Source organism: Catharus ustulatus, chromosome 3 (genome assembly GCF_009819885.2).
Source record: "Catharus ustulatus isolate bCatUst1 chromosome 3, bCatUst1.pri.v2, whole genome shotgun sequence".
Lineage (NCBI taxonomy): Eukaryota > Metazoa > Chordata > Aves > Passeriformes > Turdidae > Catharus > Catharus ustulatus.
Genome location: NC_046223.1, coordinates 150,199 through 162,640, shown reverse-complemented (window position 1 = coordinate 162,640; position 12,442 = coordinate 150,199). Strand labels below are relative to the sequence as shown.

Here is a 12,442-nt window from a genome sequence, read left to right as displayed (position 1 = left end):
GTCTCATCATTACACCCATCAATGACAGACAGCAGCTCCTCTTTTAATGCATCCTTTTTTTTCCCCCTCCAGTGTCTCTAACCTTCCTTTGTAAGTCCGCATGGCTCAACAATTAAAACATTTCTGACAAACAACAGAATGTGAAATTCGTCTGGATAATTTTGACTGTTTTTTCCTACCTCACTCCTTTGAAATTTCCCAACCTTTACATTTCCAACATCCTCTTTTTGATAGCAGTTTCCCAGTGCAATATTTCCCATACCAGGCCTTGGCTGGCAGATCTGACGTGCCATCTGCAGGAGATGGCTGCGCTTGCCAAACTTGACAGCAGGAGAGGGCAGATGCTTCACTGCCCAAGGCTAACAGGGACTCACCTCACGATTTCTTGGGAGCATCCAGCTGCATATTCCTCCTTTGCCACCAAGAGATGCACGAAGAGCGTGTTCAGAGGCTGCGGAACGAGAGTGAAAGTCTGCACACCATGCACTCACGTTTGTTCCATCAGCCCAAGTGCCAGCCCAGCCACATTTCCAGTGTGTATCCCCTGCCCTCAGGGAGCATCCCCCCCAAAAAACACAAAACTAACAAAAAAAAACCCCACCAAAAACCCCACAAACAAAAAACCAACCAACCAACAACAATAATAAAACCCTCACAAGCTTTTCATAATCCCAGTGTTTTTTCTTTAAAGGTAGTAAGAAAAGTTACAAATTTTAAAATGACATCATTAGACACACAAACAGCAGCAGAAAAAGGGCAGACTAACAGACACCTTTGTGTTGTGTAGCCCCAAACAAGCTCGTGCAGAACTGAGCCGCCCATGCCAGCACAGAGGTTTCACAAGGAATCCATCACCTTCTGCATCCTGACTGCCTCAGATTTACTGGAAATAGTCTGCAGATGCCCACATGTATTTCCCACACCTGAGCCTTAAATGAAAGCTCAACTACAATCACACCACTTACTTACAGTGCACTTATTGTCAGGGTAGTTTTTGTGCAGGAATGGTTCCCATTCAGCCTGATCAGTGATATTCCAATTTGGATAGTCCAGAAAGGCAGCATGGGCTAAAACCTCGTTCTTCTCATTGCAGAGTGTCAAAGCAAGATTTGATAATTCTCTATGAAAACAATTCAAGGGTTCTTAGGATCAGACCTCAGTAAAACATGATCATCCACATGCTAACTCACTATTGTTGCTTCAGTCCCACATATTTGTGTTGTAACATTATAAAAATTCAGGCGGATTTTTAAATCCTCAACCATACTAGCAAATTTGCAAGACTTAGACATTCCCTTCCCTTGGTCTGTTTCTCCACACAACTCTTTTTTCCCCCCAAACAGATTTCTGCCGTAAAGACAGAAAAACCTAAGTGACCCAGCAATACCTATCACACAGCCTGATCGTTTTATCAGGTGCTGTTCAACAGCATTTCTTCTGAACTTGCACAAGTGTAGTTACCTGAAAGGTGATAAGCCAGAACACCACTACTCACAGAAGGTAAGGGACATCGATCCTCCCGAAGAGGTCCTCTCTGTCCGCGCTGAAGAGGGCGACAATGTCCGGGACATCGTGCGGCTCTGTCCTTCGGGCGGTGACCACCTCGGTGTGTCCCCTCCAGGAGGTGACCGTGGCCATGGCGGGCTGCATGAGAGCCAAGGCAGACCCTGCTGCAGCCATGCCCTGCCCAGCACAGTCCAGGAGGCTTTTCACAATCCCCCACTCAGCCTTGAGCAGGAGGCTCAGCTGCGGGCACTCAGGGCAGGCTCAGCTGCAAACAGCCAGGGCAATGACCTCCCGATGGGACAGCACCTTCAGGTGAATTACATTGTGTCCCGAACTGCTCAGGCAGTTTCTTTCCAGGTCAACAGCAGGAATTAAGTTTCAGAAGCGTTACAAGTGCGTAACAATGTTGGCTTTTCGCAACTGTTGAAATTAATGCTACATGTGTAATGTTTAAATAGCTATTCTGTATAAGCTTTTTTCCTGCCAGTAACAAAAGTTAAACATAGTTTTTTTTTAGAGATAGTATGTTAAAACTACCCGCTTAATTAAAACAACAGCCCGAAAACGTGTGATGAAAGCCCTGCAGCTGACAACAATTACCAACACTCACCGGTTCCAAACAGCTGGGACCACCACCCAAATTAAAAAGTAATAAAAAAAAAATTAAAACCACACCTGCTGTAAAAAAGCGAACCCAAAAAGTAACCATGCTAAATAGTCGCCAAAATTTTTTAACTATACATAAAAAACCAGAAATATGCAACAGGTTGATCTTTTATAAAGCGCATTTAAAGAAGCGTTCCCGAGTGTGCTCTTAGCAGCTTGCCAAGCACCAGGACGTTTTAACCCTTTACTTTATGTGTGTCTCCGATTATCTTTTTATTGAACCTTTTAAATTTTAGCAAAGCAGTGAAACGTGCTTTTCACAGAAGGAATTCAAAGCTCTGTGGCTATTCAAAGTCCTACGTGAAATAAAGATACGTGCAAAATATAGCAGTACTAACCAAAAAAAAAAAAAAAAAAAAAAAAAAAAAAAGTGTTTAAAAGTCTGAACGAACTCACCTAGACCAGCAGATAATTTATTTTCACCACTGCCCAAACTCAACAGCCATTTCCAACAGTGACTGCAAACCAGACGCGATGCTCATTCCCCTACAACGGAAAACCGGAGGGAACGCGCATTTTCGCGCTTTTTGAATAAACTTACAGCGTTTATCTCTCACAGACCAACAAAACGTTCCAGTGGAGCGCCCCAAGCAGCGGACGGGCGGGACAGAAGGAGCCGGTGAGCCTACGGACAGACACACGGACGGATCGGACGGACACACGGACGGTCCCGCCGCCGGGGGACGCGTCTCCGTTGCCGCGGCAACGACTGGGGGCGTGGCTGCGTGACGTCACGGGGCGGCGCGGCGCCTGCGCACAGCGGCGGCAAGATGGCGTCTACGGCGGCCGGGAAGCAGCGCATCCCCAAAGTGGCCAAGGTGGGCGGCAGGGACCCCTCGGGACACCCCCGGCACCCCTCGATCCCCTCACGATCCCCCCTAGATCCCCTGCGGCGGGTTCCGGCGGGCTCCGGCCCGGCCCGCGGCGGGCACCGCGCGTAGGAGGGGCCAGGCCCAGGCCCAGGCCCGTGTGGGTGCTGCCTCAGGAGCCGGGACCGAGTTCCCCTCACGCTTGGCTTGCAGGTGAAGAACAAGGCTCCGGCCGAAGTTCAGATCACCGCGGAGCAGCTGCTGAGAGAGGCCAAGGAGAGGGAGCTCGAGCTTCTCCCGCCGCCTCCGCAGCAGAAGATCACTGATGTTGAAGAGTTAAACGACTACAAACTCCGGAAGAGGAAGGTACAGTAAAAGAAACAAAAACAGCAGGTTTAATCTCGATACTCACATAAAGCACTAACATTCTACTGCTTTTAACTTAAACAAGATGTAGTCCGTGTTCCTTGGGGACTTTCCGGGTGGACACCACTTCATTAGAACCCCTTTTTTCATGCTACCCTGTGGCAGAACCTCTAATTTACAGATGTGTCACTTGACAAAATCTGGTAGCAAGCAACATCTCCCCCATGCCCACGTTCAGAACACTGCAAGGGTAATTACTCATTCCATTAATAGGTGTTTTCTCCATCACTACCAGTATCTGGCCAGCCACTGTAAGAGAACATAAACAAAGAAATTTAATAACATGCTGAGTTATAGATCTTCTTTTAAAATAATTGCTTTGCTTGTGCAGATTTGCCCGTGGTTTTGCTTGGCTTTTTGCTTTGGAAATGCCTAAGCAAAGCAAGCATGTTCCCAATGGTTATATTATAATAAAACCGCACTAGCCATTTTAGATGTGAATGGTCTGCAGAAGGATTTCTGACTTTCAGATGTGATCTTCTCCTCAGACTTTTGAAGATAACATAAGAAAGAACAGGACTGTCATCAGTAACTGGATAAAGTACGCACAATGGGAGGAAAGCCTGAAGGAAATCCAGAGGTAAGGATGCTGCAAGTGTCTCCCAGGAGCCTTTCAGACACACACCAGGGTCTGGGGGCACCTTTGAGCCGGCCTGTGCTCGTGTTTTGCAGAGCCCGTTCCATCTACGAGCGCGCCCTGGATGTGGACTACAGGAATGTCACCCTCTGGCTGAAGTACGCCGAGATGGAGATGAAGAACCGCCAGGTCAACCACGCCCGCAACATCTGGGACCGGGCCATCACCACCCTGCCCAGGGTCAACCAGTTCTGGTACATGGCACAGCAGGGAGCCCCCTGCTAGCCCAGGGCCACCACAGCGTTCAGCTGCTCTGGGGTTATGTAGATTGTCCTGCTTCTCCAAACCTTCAGGCGAGGTTTGAGGTGGCAGGAGCCTTGGGAGAGAAGGGTGTTTGTGTGCTGGATGCTGCCCATCACTGCTGTGCCTACAGGCTTTTCTTGGGTGGGAGGAAGGAGGGGAGGGAAGCTCAGGGATGCTCCTAGGAAGCCCCAGACATCCCTGGCTGGATGTGCTCGCCATGTGGCTGCAGCAGCTCAACCTCCTTCCCCAGGTACAAGTACACGTACATGGAGGAGATGCTGGGCAATGTCGCTGGCTCGCGCCAGGTGTTTGAGCGGTGGATGGAGTGGCAGCCAGAGGAGCAAGCCTGGCATTCCTACATCAACTTTGAGCTCAGATACAAGGAGGTGGACAGAGCACGGAGCATTTATGAGAGATATATCCTTTTCAGAGCTTTGTGACTCCGTCCCGGATTAAGGGCTCCATTTGTTATTTCCTTCCCAAATGTTCTGTGTCCAGCAATGTCCCTGTGTTCCTTTCTGCTGTGCCTGTGTGACTGCACTGCTCATGCCCCCAGCTCTTTTGTAGCCACCGTTTGTTCCAGTCTCTCCTCAGATCTCCCCTGACCCTTGTCCCTTTTTCAAGTTCCCAGCAAGGCACAAAGCCTTGGCACACAGCTGTCAGTGCCTGCTGCCCAGCTGCATTTGTGGCTCCCTCCTGGTGCTGGTGTTTCCTTAACAAGAGCGGCACTCGTGCTGGTGCACCCCGAGGTGAAGAACTGGATCAAGTACGCGCGCTTCGAGGAGAAGCACAGCTACTTTGCCCACGCCAGGAAGGTGTACGAGCGGGCCGTGGAGTTCTTCGGGGAGGAGCACATGGACGAGCACCTGTACGTGGCTTTTGCCAAGTTTGAGGAGAACCAGAAAGAGGTGAGATCTTGGCTGCACATCTGAGTCATGCCCAGGCTTCTCCTTGAATATCAAAGCTTAAGGCATTTAGCTGTCACTGCAATAGCTGTACTTCCCAGCACCTCGAGATTGCAATCTGACTGACTCTCTGACAGAGACAGGTTTTTGCTCAGCTCTAGTTGGTTTTGGTGACATCAATAAAATGTGCTCTAAGGGAAATCTGCCAAGCCCAAGACCAGCAGCATTGCCTCAAACCTGTATCCTCAGACTGGAGACATTCTGAGAGGTTATAGGTCTGCATGATTAAAATCTGGATTGGCCCACATGGCTTTCACAGTCTCTAGGGTTCCCAGGCTGTGAAGAAATTGAAGACATTCTGGGAACCCCAAACCACAACCTCTTAAATTGGTTTAAATATTCTAAACCTGTAAATGTATAAGAGATGATGGGGGCTGGCATTTCCAGGTTTAATTTTTCCCCCTCAAAGTTTGCTCTTCAGGGAGATCTGTGTTAATCCTTTTTTAAAACAGTAACTGACATTGGGATGTCCCACAATTCTATATTCTGTTAAGTATTGCCAAAAGCTTATTGAAAAACTGTGGGGGAGGACAGAAAGTACTTTGTAAATATTTTTTAAATTATATTTAATATTTTCAGTTTGAACGAGTGAGAGTCATCTACAAGTACGCCTTGGATAGAATTCCAAAGCAGGATGCCCAGAATCTCTTCAAGAATTACACCATCTTTGAGAAGAAGTTTGGAGACAGGAGGGGAATCGAGGACATCATTGTCAGCAAGAGGAGATTCCAGTATGAGGAGGAGGTGAAGGTAGGTGAGACAGCTGCCCTCCAGGCTCCCTGTGCAGCCAGCTGGTGCTGAAGGGACACCAGCACTTTGTGATCTCACATTACCTTGGGAAGTCAGTCCAAAAAAACACCAAGGGAATGCTCATTTTAGAGCCAGAATTCCTTCCCTGGGGAAGAGAATGATACCTGCATGCACCGCTTTTTGTTTCTGCTTTCTCATCCAGATTGTGCAGGCAAGGGTTTTGGATTGAACTCAAGCTTTGGTTCCCTTAGGGATAATGCAGTTTAGCTTGTGGTTAGTACTGGAGTTAGGGAATAGCCATTACAGGACACCTGACCTGTGCATGAATACCTTTCTGTGAGAAAACAGCTGTGCCACACCTGTCTGCTTTCAGTCCACACTGCCCAAAGTCACTTCCAACCCAAAAGCTGCGCCATAGGCATCCCCAGGACTGGCAGTGTCAATATTGCAGTGATCCATTTTAAAGGGGAGATTCTGTGCTAGAGGGAGAGGCTGTGTTGGTGGCAGTGACTGCACTTTGTTTGCTGTGCCCCTCTCCCCTGTGGCAGGCGAACCCCCACAACTACGACGCGTGGTTCGACTACCTGCGGCTGGTGGAGAGCGACGCGGGGGCCGACACCGTGCGCGAGGTGTACGAGAGGGCCATCGCCAACGTGCCCCCGCTGCAGGAGAAGCGCCACTGGAAGAGGTACATCTACCTCTGGATTAACTATGCCCTCTATGAGGAGCTGGAGGCAAAGGCAAGTGCTGGCAGCAGGGGGTTCCCTTGCCGTACTGTAGATAGCTGCTGGTGTTTCATGGGGAAACAGGAACTGGGGGTTCTCTGGGTTTGTGGAACATGTGACAGGATTTACTGGTCAAACATGGAGAAATTGTCCCTCCTGTGCATAAGGGAGGGAAAAAAGCCCAACTTGTTTTACCCCATTAATTCATCCAGAAGTGCACTGAGTGTGCAGGAGTGGGTACTCCTAGTGGTGCCAGCTGAACTGCCCTGGCAGACTGTCACCTGAACTCCTGAAATGGTTTTATAGGTAACAAAAACAGTTTGTGAAGCAGCCACGTTGCTATAGCAGCCTGTGCAAGTATTTATTCTGTTTCCAGTCGTGGAACATCAGAGCTGCTCTGAGCACAGAGCACTTGTTCAGTGTCTGTTAAAGACATACTTTTCCTCCCACAACTGAGACACTCCTTGTTTTACTGTCAGCTTCCTATCACTGAACCTTGCTTTGATAAGGTGAGTCTTGCTGATTCAGGAGCTGCCACCTTTGAATTGTGCACAGTAAGGAGATAAGCGTTCCTGATTCTAACCAGCTTGACTTAGATGCTGCTCTGCAGTTGTGCAGTCACTGCAGGATTCAAACCAAGTGACTAATGCTGCCTGTTCTTACAGGATGCAGAGAGGACCAGGCAGGTGTACCAGGCGTGCCTTGAGCTCCTGCCCCACAAGAAGGTATGGCTCCTCCAGCAGTTCCCTTGAGTTTTGGGTTAAAGTGCCCTAGACAATATCCTTTAGTTCTCTTCCTCCCCAATATTTAGGGGTGTAAGCAGCTCCAAACAACTTGCTAGTGGGTTCATTAAGGCTTTGCTTAAAACTTCAAATATCCCTTGCAGTTTTTCAAAACACCCACCTTCCAAACTGGATGAGGAGGCTTTCAAACCAGACTGCAAGATGTCTGTAATTTGCATCACAGAGGGAAACTGCAGGGCAGGGCCTGATGGCACCATTCCCTCATACACAGGAGACACAAGGGTTTTTCCAGTGTTTTCAAATTACTAAGTAGTTGCTAAGTACACTATAAGAAGATGAAATTACATGTAGTTGGAAAATGGGGAAGGCCACTTAGTTTTTGCTTGCTTGCATTCCTCCGCAGGCAGGGTCCTTCACAGCTGCTCACAGCTCCTTCTCACTGGGTTAGCACCTTGTAGAGCATCCCCTGGCCTCCATGGTCACCCCTGGGGCAGCTGCTGTGACAAAACAGCTTTCAGCTCTGTCTTCCCCATCACCATCATTCTTCAAGACTGATTGATTGGGGTATTGTGGGGGTTTTCTGTGCCTGTGAATTTTAAAATATCCCTGGGGCCAAAGCCTTACAACTGCATTGCCTTGGGATGTCAGAAAATCCTTGTTCATGTTCTTTGTCATTTATTGTGTCCTCTAAGTGTCAAGTTAATCTCTAGTTATTAAGAACTGATTGGCTACTAATTGATTAAGCAGTAGCTGATGTTTTTCCAGTTGATGACTGGTTTAAAAACTATTTTCTCCTGTTTAAAAGACTTCTGGCCATTTTTCTTTTCACCCCAATAGGTTGTTTCAGATAATGAACTCGAAACCTTTCAGCAGGAAAACAGTGAGATCAAATGAGATTACCTGCAGTAGCAGTCATATCTTGTATGACAGAACACTTATTTTTTTAAGCATTGTGCACAGTTTTATCTACTGACTTTCCAGCCTAAACAGCACTTTGTTCTTTTTCTTCCAGTTTACATTTGCCAAAATGTGGCTGCTGTATGCACAGTTTGAAATTCGTCAGAAAAACCTCCCCCTTGCCAGAAGGGCTTTGGTAAGCTTTTGTCAGAGCCATAATTGACTTCACTAATAGTAACACAGGAATGGCATTAAAAGATCTTAAATTGTCCTTTTCAAATTGCTGATTTAATCCACTTAAAGTAAAGCACCAGAGAAGTCTGCAGGGGCCAGCATTTACTGTCATGTATGATTTCAAAAGAAATGCAGCTTGTTCTGATGAATTAGCCCGGGGCAGAAACCACAAAGCTCTCTGAATGCAGGGCACCCACATCAGCTTAGTGCTCTTACAAGTTCTTAGCTGCTGCTGATGGCTTCCAGTGACACTTGTTCTAACAATAGCGTTCTGAAAAGCACTCCAGATGAATGAACAGGAGGTTTGACTCTAGGAAATGAGGACCTGCCAAACTGTGTGCCAATCGCAGCTGCTGACAGAGGCAATCACAGGGGCTCCAGGCAGGCTCAGGAGCTGCCCAGCAGGTTCAGCCTGTGAATGTCAGCACCTCAAGGGACAGCAGGGTGTGATGGGGCAGCAGGAATGGCTTCTTTTCAAATGAAAAATAGGTATTTTCCAGATACTCTTAGTAAGCTCAGGGATAGCATCAGGCATTTTGACAGAAAGCCAGTGTTGGTGGCAGCTGAGGTGGTTTGACTTTCCTGAACAAACTGGTGAGGTTTCCACCCAAACAGTGCTGGAGGGCACATGGAGAAGGAGTGAGCATATTCTGAAATACCAGTGGCATCTGGAGGGCTGCAGTGGTGGCCAAACTGATAATCCCAAGTGGTGGTTTCCTCCATTTTTCATAAATTCCAAGGTACTAAATATGTAGGAACTTTGTGCACGAGAATTGTGGTAAGGGAATTCCATCTCCAGTTGCCTCACATTGGCTTGAGGGAGCAGAAGCCACATGGCTTAGAAACAATACTTGTCTGTAGGAGTGACACCAAGGCCAAGTTCACTGCAACCTGTCTCAGGTGTGTCTATTCTGAGCTCTTGTTTTAAGAGATTCCCAAACTAAGAATCCAGAATTGGCTCAGGACAGTTTTCTTCACAGACTGAGGCATATCAGAAAGGAAATATTTTGTGAAGACATTATTCTGCAGCTGTCCCTTGCTGCCAGGCAGGAGGCAGGGGTGGGCACCCCTTCCCTGTGCCAGGAGGAGCAGTGTGCTTTGTTTGGTATCATTTTTTCAGGAGATATTTGGGAAGTGCTGCCCTGGCAGGCTGGCACAGACTGGTCCTGTGCTCCCTTCAGGTGCTCACTGAGGAGCCAGGCTAGGTTCCACTCACACATTGTGTGAAAGCATGACAAGTGATGGATGGCTGCTGCTTCCCAGGCTCTTGGTGTTTATGGATGTGCGTCTGTTCTGCAAACACTGGTTGAATTTACTGCTGGCCCTGAACAAGCTGAATAAACAGGGCAGAAAAACGAGTTGTAGATTAAACACTTAGAAAATCAAGTGGGGGTTTTATTTTGCTGCAAGATCACTAAGGGTTTCTTGTTGTTTTTTTTTTGCAAAACAGGGGACTTCCATAGGTAAATGTCCAAAAAACAAACTGTTCAAAGGTTACATCGAGCTGGAGTTGCAGCTGCGTGAATTTGACCGCTGCCGGAAGCTGTATGAAAAGTTCCTGGAGTTTGCACCCGAAAACTGCACGTCCTGGATCAAGTTTGCTGAGCTGGAGACCATCCTTGGGGACATCGACCGTGCCCGGGCCATCTACGAGCTGGCCATCGGGCAGCCCCGGCTGGACATGCCCGAGGTGAGGGATGCTCTGGGTGTGTGTTGCACAGGGTGCCTGATGAACGTGCACAGGATCACCAGGTGAAGCAGAGGCAAGGCTGAAGGGTTGATGGGCACCAGCTTTGGTGCTGCTCAGCCCTGATCCCAGCCCGTGCTGCCAGGAGCACCCTGATCCCTGAAGCGTTCCTCTGGGAAATTTCACCTGCTGTGCTCAGAACGAACATGCTGAGAGGCTTCTCTGTTGCAGGTGCTTTGGAAATCCTACATTGACTTCGAGATTGAGCAGGAGGAGTATGAGAAGACCAGGAACCTTTACCGGCGCTTGCTGCAGCGCACCCAGCACGTCAAGGTGTGTGTGGGCAGCCGGGCCATGGAGCCAGCGCTGAGCCTGGCTCTGGCTGTGCTGTGCCTGTGGGGCAGGAGCAGGGGCTGGAGCTGTGCTGTGCCCGCAGGTGTGGATCAGCCTGGCGCAGTTCGAGCTCTCGGCGGGGCAGGAGGAGCGGCTGCCGCGCTGCCGCCAGGTCTATGAGGAGGCCAACAAGGCCATGCGCAGCTGCGAGGAGAAGGAGGAGAGGCTCATGCTGCTCGAGGCCTGGAGGGCCTTCGAGGAGGAGTTCGGCACCGCCGCCACCAAGGACAGGATAGACAAGCTGATGCCTGAGAAGATCAAGAAGAGGAGGAAGCTGCAGGCCGAAGATGGGGTAAGGAGGGGTGGTGGCAGTTGTGCTCCATGGAGGCAGGGGGTAGCAGACATGGGCTCTGTTTTTCTCTTAGTTCTCTAAATTCCTTACTAGAAGCACCTAATAACCAACATTACCATGCAAGTTAAACTCGCTTTGTGGTGTTTTTCTCTCCAGTCTGATGCTGGGTGGGAGGAGTACTACGATTACATTTTCCCAGAAGACACTGCCAACCAGCCCAACCTCAAACTCCTGGCTATGGCAAAGCTCTGGAAGAAGCAGCAGCAGGAGAGCGAAGCTGCAGCCATGGATCCTGACAAGGACATTGATGAAAGCCAGACTTAATAGCTTGCCTTTTGCCGGCCCTTTCCTGGGCCACTGTACAGTATTTTCATTATTGATAAATAAATGTGTTTGGAGTTTTAGTACTGCTGGCTTTGGGTGGATTTTGTGTGGAAGACCAGCACTGTCTTGGGTCAGTTCCCTTCAGCAGTGCTGTCGGTGTCCATCAGCTGAAGGAGAGGTCCTGGGAGCAGTGCAGGGGTCTGCAGCTGTCACCAGTGCCAGGAGAGCTGGGAGAACTGGGAGAACTGGGCACTGACTTCCCTTTGAGCACAAGGCCCTTTCCAAGGCTTCCACTGTCTCTCCAGCACTGCCCAAGGACATTCATGTGCCAGGGCAGCACACCTACTGTCCTGAGTGAGAGAGCTCCTCTCCAGACATCATCCCTGATGCATTTTCCAGCCATTCTGTTAAATGCAAGAGTATTGTGAGAATAGTTGGAGAAAAAAAAAAAGCCCTGTTGACCACAAGCTGGTCAACTTCCTATCCACCTGCCCAGCTGTGCCCAGAACAGCCTTTTCCTGCCCCACTGGTCACCTGCCTCTCCTCCCCTGCCTCTCCTCTCTGAGTTTCTGCTGACCCAAACCCATCACATTGTACATCTCATTTCTATTTCCCCTCTTTCAACCCCTCCTGCTGCTCTGTGCCCTGTTGCTTTTCACACTTCCTTTTGATGTTTCCTTTTCTCCTGCTCCCTGTCTCTGCTTTTTCATTTCATTTCATTTCATTGAATTTGTTACAGAGTTTTCAGAGGTTAGCAGATCGTTGTGTATATTTTGGTGAGGTTTTTTGGGTGGCATTTATTTTGTGAGTGTGGGGAGGGGTTGGTTTGTTCCTTTGTTTTTGTATTTCATTCTCTGAGCACTGCATTTTCACAGGAATTCCGTCCCTGAAGGCAGCATTTCCAGGAGTGAATCTGTTCCCCTTTGGAGCACTGGTGACACTTGGGGGTTTCATGGATTTCTGCTTCCACAGCCCCATTCCCACCTCATTTCTCTCCCTCCACCCTCCCATTACAAGCCCATCTTGCAAAGCTCAAACTGGAGGTTTTACATGACAAGCAAAGCAGAACATACCTGCTGAATGATTTCTGGGCAGTGAATGGCTCCATGCATTACTTCAGGAGTGGTAACACACAGATCTCTGCC

General features: G+C 48.8%; 2 protein-coding genes across 8 annotated transcripts in view; one reads left to right on the top strand and one right to left on the bottom strand.

The window, feature by feature from the left end:
- Nucleotides 1-2,863, bottom strand: part of CFAP61 (cilia and flagella associated protein 61) — a 70,994-nt gene extending 68,131 nt beyond the window's left edge. For 5 of the 7 annotated variants that reach the window (XR_004417288.1, XM_033053901.1, XM_033053902.1 and 2 more), the window contains exons 1-4: nucleotides 2,714-2,863; nucleotides 1,496-1,644; nucleotides 970-1,120; nucleotides 375-451 (exon numbers count right to left, since the gene is read on the bottom strand). Coding sequence is in view for 6 of the 7 variants with exons in the window: in XM_033053901.1 (XP_032909792.1) it covers nucleotides 375-451; nucleotides 970-1,120; nucleotides 1,496-1,638 (371 nt within the window). In the remaining variant the exon portion in view is untranslated. The remainder of the gene's footprint in view (nucleotides 1-374; nucleotides 452-969; nucleotides 1,121-1,495; nucleotides 1,645-2,713) is intronic. The other 2 variants (XM_033053903.2, XM_033053904.1) reach the window with 1 other exon arrangement.
- Nucleotides 2,864-2,883: 20 nt separating this feature from the next.
- CRNKL1 (crooked neck pre-mRNA splicing factor 1) lies at nucleotides 2,884-11,380 on the top strand. The gene is made up of 14 exons (XM_033053905.1): nucleotides 2,884-2,990; nucleotides 3,195-3,347; nucleotides 3,896-3,987; nucleotides 4,080-4,238; nucleotides 4,538-4,704; nucleotides 5,017-5,195; nucleotides 5,832-6,002; nucleotides 6,551-6,742; nucleotides 7,393-7,452; nucleotides 8,483-8,563; nucleotides 10,052-10,291; nucleotides 10,520-10,621; nucleotides 10,725-10,973; nucleotides 11,130-11,380. The coding sequence occupies exons 1-14, from the start codon at nucleotides 2,943-2,945 to the stop codon at nucleotides 11,295-11,297; spliced, it is 2,061 nt and encodes a 686-aa protein (XP_032909796.1). The 5' UTR covers nucleotides 2,884-2,942; the 3' UTR covers nucleotides 11,298-11,380.
- Nucleotides 11,381-12,442: the final 1,062 nt, after the last annotated feature.